This window comes from Coturnix japonica, chromosome 1 (assembly GCF_054131305.1).
Source record: "Coturnix japonica strain WE chromosome 1, WE-NBRP24, whole genome shotgun sequence".
NCBI classification, from domain to species: Eukaryota; Metazoa; Chordata; class Aves; order Galliformes; family Phasianidae; genus Coturnix; species Coturnix japonica.
The window spans coordinates 176,710,435-176,717,981 of record NC_140663.1 but is presented as its reverse complement, the minus strand read 5'-3'; the positions used below and the strand labels follow the sequence as shown (position 1 = coordinate 176,717,981).

At 43.5% G+C, this 7,547-nt stretch overlaps 1 protein-coding gene across 3 annotated transcripts in view; it reads right to left on the bottom strand.

Annotated features, from left to right (window-relative positions):
* Window positions 1-501: 501 nt before the first annotated feature.
* WNT11 (Wnt family member 11) overlaps window positions 502-7,547 on the bottom strand; it is a 28,776-nt gene continuing 21,730 nt past the window's right edge. For 2 of the 3 annotated variants that reach the window (XM_015852481.3, XM_015852482.3), the window contains one exon: window positions 502-1,889. In XM_015852481.3, coding sequence (XP_015707967.1) covers window positions 1,715-1,889 — 175 coding nt within the window. In that variant the 3' untranslated portion in view covers window positions 502-1,714. The remainder of the gene's footprint in view (window positions 1,890-7,547) is intronic. The other variant, XM_085510006.1, reaches the window with a different exon arrangement.

Sequence of the window (7,547 nt, the reverse complement as noted above, 5' to 3'; positions counted from 1 at the left end):
CATAGAGACTGTTGCTCGTGGCAAAAAAATACATATATATAGAGAGAGATGAAGTAATCTTTAGCTAAAATCTCCGCTCCACAGCTTCTCAAATTGGAGTCAAGGATCGTTATGGGTCTCTTCCAACTTGGGATATTCTGTGATTCTACGATTCTCCTCCCTGCATGCAGAAGTGAGGAGCAAACCACCCACGAGAGGCATCAGTCACATTTGTTAATGCATTCTTTGGGGACATTGGGATATTTAAGTGATGAGAGGATTGCTGATACAACAGCAAAATGAGAACGGTGACTCTCCACCTCTGAGTGCTCCGTTTCTTTGTCTTGACTGTATCTTGGCTAATTCTGCTCAAAATGAAGAGGTTGGGGAAAAAGGGAATAGAGGAACTCATCTATCCCACGCCAGCGAGTGCCTTGAGCCCTGTTCCTCTCCCATCCTTGGGAAAGAGACCAGGCTTGCTTTCCAAGTAGGAAACCTTGAATGAAACATAATAAGCTAGCATTCTGCCATTGCACCAGAAACTTCAGCATTTATTGTGTACTATTGTTAAGGCTTGTTTATAATATAGAGATATATTTATGTAGGAAGAAGAGCAGATTAAAACATGAGATATATCTTATAAATATTTCTGTATGTCTGCGTACAAAATAAAATATGTACAGCCACTGATAGTGGTTTTCTCTGCACCAGGGCAGGGTCGCATGAAGGACTGCTGTGCTCCCACTCCTTTCTTTGGGGAATGGCTGCCACCTGTATGTCTGCACACCAGGACCAGACCCACTCTGCTCTCTGCAGTGTTTTGGGGCTGGTTCAATAGTTTTGCTTGGGGAAAGACCCAGTGGCATCTTTTCCTAAGGATGGGATGGCCCAGTGTGTCAGAGCTAAGAGTGTAATGCCCAAAGGGTAAGAGAAAGAGAGCAGGAGCTTTTTACATTTTATTATTTTTCACTGGATTTTCACTTCGGTTTCATACTTCATCCTAATGGCTCCACTACAACCCAAGAACCCCATAACACCCTTCTCAGTGTGCCCTATTTTCACTGGCATCCCATAGCTTTTTGGATGTTTTTTTTTTTCCATGGCTGTGTGTGAAAATCCATCAAGACAACTTAGGGTCAAGTTTTCCTGTAGGAAAGTCCCCCTTGGAAGTCACAGACCTGCATAAAAGAAAGGTTAAAATGAGTTGGTCACTTCAGGGCATGGACCTGAAATCTTTCCACTTTCTCCATCTGGAGTGAATGCCTCCATCTTAAAAATTAAGTCTTTGGCAACAAATGCAGTTATTGCTGAAAAAGTTGTAGAGCTTTTGCTTCTGGGATGGTTCTAATGCAGACTCAGTATCTATGTAAGAAGGCATAGGCAGGCATGAGTCTTGGTTATATTCAAACAGGAGCTGCTTTTCTTCCCCATGTGAAAGTTTCTACTTTTGCTTCTCAAAATATTAAGGCACTTGATGGCTGGATGTTACTGGCAACCACAGGAAAGATATTGGAAGAAGATGCCATCCCAAATGAGTTTGTGTCTTCTCAGAAAGCATTTTAATGGTGGGGGAAAGCCTTCCATTTTTTACATTTCTTTAAAGTCATTTTTTTACTTGATGTGATCACTTATTTTCTCTTTTCCTCCTACCATCTTTCTTCAAGTCTATGTCTGTACAAGATGAAGGTCATTTTCTGTTCTCTGAAGCATCTCAGCTCAGCAGAGTGAGGTGTTTTCATTTGCACACGTATCTCTCGACAGTCCTCTCACACTTTTTACAGGTGACGTAGCAGCACCAGTGGTATTTGCAGTGGCACCTCTCCACCACCTTGTCCATGTAGGGGTTGTAGCCTCTGCCGCAGCACATCAGGTCACAGCTGTCACTCCCATTGGAGGTCTTGTTGCATTGCCTGGAGGAAAAGAAACATGGTGAGTCAGTGTAAAGACCAGAAGGGCTTTCTGGACCAATGATGTCAGGCTTTGTAATTGGACCTACTGAAGCAAGTCTGGAGGAGTCCACGAGGATGCTCAGAGACTGAAGCATGTCTGCTATGGAGACTGGCAGAGAGCTGTGGGTTGCTGAGCCTGGAGAAGGCCCTGAGAAGACCTTAACATGGCTTTCCAGTGCCTAGAGGGTCTGTAGAAGAGGTGGGAGGGTCTATGCTATCTGGAGTGTAGTGACACACTAAGGAGAAATGGCTTCAGGCTCCTGAGCAGACTCTTACAGCCATTATTTAGCTCTGAACTTATCAGGAAAATCACAACCAATACACAAACATCACACTCATTTTTAAGAAGGTAAAGAAAGATGACCCTGGGAACTACCAACCTATTGGTCTCACCTTTGTGTCAGGAAAGATCAAGGAACAGATCCTTTTGGAAACAATGCTAAAGCACAAGGAAGGCAAGGATGCAGAACCAGCATGGCTTCACCAAGGATTAATCCCATTTGACCAACCTAGTGGCATTCTATGATGGTGACACTGCATTAATGGACAAGGGAAAAGCCACTGATGTTGTCTATCTGGACTTCAGTAAGGCCTTTGACATGCTACCCCACAACATCCTTCTCTCCAAATTGGAAAGAAATGGATTTGATGGGTAGACTGTTTGATGCTAGAAGAATTGTCTTCAAGATTGAGTCCAGAGAGTAGTGGTCACTGGCTCAGTATCTGGATGGAGACTGGTGATGAGTGGTGTCCCACAGGTTAAGCGCTGGGAGCAATATTCTTTAATATCCTCATCAATTGAAGCTGAATCAAAAGAAATGTGGCCAACAGGGTGAGGGATGTGATCCTGCCCTTCTGCTCTGCACTGATGAGGCCTCATCTGGAGCACTGCATCCAGATGTGGAGACTTCAGTACAGGAGAGACATGGAGCTGCTGGAGCACATCCAGAGGAGGGCCACAAAAATGATGCAAGGGATGGAATATCTCTCCTGCAAGGACAGGCTGAGAGAGCTGGGACTGTGCAGCCTGGAGAAGTGAAGGCTCCACAGAGACCTGAAAGTGGCCTTCCACATGCTAAAGGGAAGCTACCCTTCCCTCCCACCTATCTAGTTGGGATAGTAATAATGTAAGGCCTTGTTGGGGCAGAGAAAGAAGAGAGGAACATGAGTCTGACACTTGGACTGAACACTCCAGTAACAGAAGAAAACAAATCCACGAGATTTATAGGAATTCCTCATGAGGTAATGCTTTAGGAAAAGTTATGGTATTAATGAGGTGTTGAGATTTTGTTCTTGTTCTTCCCTTATTTATTTCTGACTCAGGCGGACCTCCTGTTTGTTATTTCTGACTCGCATTCCTCACCAGGCTCAGTTTTTAAAGGCTCCCCCCCCCTTCTCCCTTTCATTCGGGAGTGTGTGTAAACATTTAAAAACCTTTGAAAGCCTCTACCAAAGGTGAGGGCTGCCACCACACTGAGCGTGTTTGCCCAATGCTGAACCGAAGGCACTATTACTGCCCCACGGGCCAGGGCCCCTCCTCCAGGAAACCTTTGAACAAATCCCCATAAACAGATTCATAAAGGCAATAAATATTCAGAGCAAATGTTTAAATATAAGGATGTTGATATTAGAAGAGGGGGGAGAATTTGACCATCTCCACTCAGCTTTGCTGGAGACTGGAAAGGTTCACCTAAAGAGGGTGTTCTCCCTTGTCCTAAGAACCCATTCAAATGGCCAAGAAAAGGATCATGATGACCCAATGACTCCAGCCTGCCACCTAGGAGTCAGTTTTATCCCATTTAGAGAGCAAAACTCTTCCATCTTCTGTCTGGGAACACGGAATCACCCTTTCCTTGCTCTCAGTTCCTGTGGTTTGCAAAAAAAGAAGATGGGGATGGTAAGGGGGGATCAAGATAAGATAACCCATAGCAGCACCCATCTCATACAGCTCAAGATACAGAGAAAGGATAAAATCTTATGAAAAAATCTTCAGGTTTATCACCATTCTGAATCGAATATCAGGGACGTTCTGGAAGATGGGAGGATGAAGAGCCAAAGGCAATGCTATAACACTATCTTGAACCTAAATGTTTTTAGAAGGCTTTCCTGACCATGCAACTAAGCATGTTTTGTTTTCTGTTTTAAATTACAGGCATGGGTGAATTTTCTTAATTTCCTTTCCTTTTTAAACAAATAGAAATAATAATAATAGAAAAAGTGAGTTTCTCAGCTGTAACTATCCTTGTGAAAAGCAAGTGGGGAAGACAAAGGAGCAAAAAGACCAGGGTTTACCCACAGAAGCTGCTCCTGGGTGTCTGCTTTCCAAGCCCACGGCTGCAATCCCACCAGGCTCCCTGCTGATGGGTTAAGTTCAATGTCATTTGTTTTGGGCCTGGTCCAGCAGAATTCCAACGACTCAGAGAGAAATGCCCTCCTCCCATGTCTCAGAGAGAAAACGTGGACAATTGAATCTTAACACAACAGCATAACCCTCTAGCGGCATTTGGAAGACCAGTGAAAAATGATGCTGCAGCCATAATCCCAGGCAGGGTCCTGGCTCAGCAGCAGGCTTTCATGTTGCCACAGTGTTTTGTCCTTCTTTGTGCAAGAAAGGAAGAAGTCAGCCCTGCTGACAGGACAAATCCCACTCAATCTGCTTGTCCAAAATCTCCCCATTACAGCCTCTGCTGTACATATTATAGAAGCATTACACAGAATGGCTTGAGTTGGAAGAGACCTCAGAGATCATTTAGCTCCAAGCCCCTTGCTACAGGCAGGGTTCCCAACTACTAAGTCAGGTATGTTGCTGTACTTTGCCCTGAAAGATCCAACAGCCTCACCATGAGGATGGTCCTTGGCCCAGATGGGCAAGGATATCTTGCATTTCTGAGTCTTCCCCATCTCACACCTCTGAGCCATTTCAAAGATACCTGGAGAATTTTCTCTTAGCACACCCATTTTATTTCAGAGGATAGAGAAGCAGTTTTGCTGCTTTGTTTGGATTTTGAATCATAAATCTAAATACAGCAAACAGGAGCACCATGTGGATGGCAGCCTAGGATAATAGAATCATAGGATATCTTGAGGTGGCAGGGATCACTGAACTCAACTCCTGTCTCCACACAGGACCACCCAAAAATCAGACCATAAGTTCAGACCAGACCTTGTTCAAGCTATCCTTAAAACCACCTGAATTCTGTTTCAGGAGACTTGAGTGAGTTGGTTAGTCAAAAGCAAGATGGAGCACAGCTACACTAAATGATGTGAGAGGTCTTTTCCACTCACATCATTGTGACACTATGATTCTGTGATTCTGTGATTCTAAGGTCAGGGACTCCTTTTCTACCTGGAAACAATCCATCTTCTACCACCCCACATAGAACAGACGTTTCAGATCTCTTAGGGTCTTGCAGGAAAGAAGTACTTTCTGTCTAGAGATGATGTTCTTCTGAATCTGTAACTGCCTGCCTGGTCCAGTACTTTGCAATGTCTGTGGGCATCACAGAATCATTAAGGTTGGAAAAGACAACTAAGATCAAGTCCAACCATCAACCCATCACCATCATCCCTACTAAACTACTCCCCTCAGTGCCACACTGAGCATCTCCTCAGGTGGGAGATGCTGTTTAGAGAGAAAAACACAAATCAGACCACTTTCTGGAGTCTGTCCCCTCATACTTCCCCAACATCTGGGCTGCTGAATTTGGGATGATGTTCCTGCTTAACCTCATGGTGTCCCCTTGGGCACGATTTGTCTCATCCCTGTCTGACCTCAGGGAAACCACCTGTCTCCATGAACTCCAGCAGCCACAGATCCCAGAAGACACTACTGCTGAGTAAAGGAATTCTTTCTTTTTTTTCTCATTTAGATCAAATTTCTGGTCTTTTCTCTAGTGCCCCTTGCTCCAGTAATGTCATGCTGCACAGCAGTACATAAAAGAAAAAGAAAAATAATTAGAGTCCCCCAGGAAGTATATAAAACAATGGGCATAGCTAAAAATACATCAAAGTGCACAACTGCATGTCAGATTTTAAGGGCAGGATCTTAACTACTTTTAAATTGCTTTCTCAGCCATGGGGAATATCTGGAGACTGACAGTGAACAACTGTACGAAAGAGAGTTATCAATACTTCATGTCAGCAAGGGGATATCAAGGGAGATCCTGGAACCAGCCTGTATTTTCATTAAAGAAGAGAGAGTAAACTTACAAACTTGTGGATAATGCCGGGGAGAAGGGAGTTGAGAGCATTTCTGAGAGTGGATTAAAATGCAAAGCAAGCAATGCATTCTGAGAAAGATCCAGATAAATATGGGAATGTTCTCAAGAGAGTCAGAGGAGCAGAGAGGAGCAGTTCAGAAAACAGAAAGTTTTGATGGAACTGGCTTAGGGAAGTGTGTAAGAAAAGCGGTCTTTCCACCTATAAAGGATCGCTCCAAAAATAAGAGAGAACAACTTTTGTTTATGTGAAAAGAAAAAGACAACCAGGCTAATTTGGAAAGAAAAAGGAAAAGGGAAATATAAAAAGGAAGGAAATTCAGATTAAGTCAAACATGATTCAGAAGACAGTAAAACTCCGGAACAGGTTGTTTGGAGAAAATGGTTTTAAAAGAAGTAATAAACACCAGTGATGGACCAAATATTCCCTATTCAGTCTCACTATGTGGAAAGTCATTCCTGCTGTCTTCTCTAACCTCAACACTGGTTTGATGCAGGGAGACTAAATACATTAGGAGAACTGGCTTATTTTCTTCCACCTTAATTCACTATCCACTGCAATTTTACAATAAGTAAATTAATGATTCACGGATAATTTCAGGTCAAATCTGGGTCTTTCAAATCTTCCCTGAGATTTAAATGGGAAAAAGCCCAAGAAACTACAGATGACCCAAACTACAGCTAGCCCAGCTATTGAAATTGGTGCCAACTAAGAGTACATTGCCTTGGAAGGATGGAAAGAGCAAGTGGGAGGAAAAGATAGATACTATTTTCCTTCAGTGTAAACTTCTGGGACACCCACAGAAGAATACTTCATTATTTCTCAGTCATTATAGACGTTAGGAGGAAATTCTTCATGCAGAGTGTGGTGAGGTGCTGGCACAGGCTGCCTGGAGAAGGTGTGGATACTCCATCCTTGGAGATGTTCAAGGCCAGGCTGGATGGAGCCCTGGACAAACTGTGTTGTGGTTGGCAACCTTGCCCATGGCAGGGAGTTGGAACATTGTGATCCTTGAGGACCCTTTAAACCCAAGCCATTCTGTGATTCCATCATTATTTGTTGAGTGCCATGAACAAAAGATGGAAGCTGGGAAAAGGGCTCCAAAATTACTAAATTGTCATATAAATTTTAACCAAGTTGAAGTTCATCATATAGTGCCCTCTCTGTGTGACAGAAACTCAAGAAGGCTGTCATGGACATCAAGCACCAAATGTTGTTGTCCACCCATAACTACCATTTTTGCCCCTCTAATTTCACAATGTGAAGGACATTTCCCACCCAAGCAGATGAGAAGCAGAATAGTAGGGCACAAATTGGTTCAAAACAAAGGTCTCTCATTGAACACTGAATATCAGGGGGTCCATTTCTGTCCCAGTCTGGAATCCTCAGTACAGGAGAGAC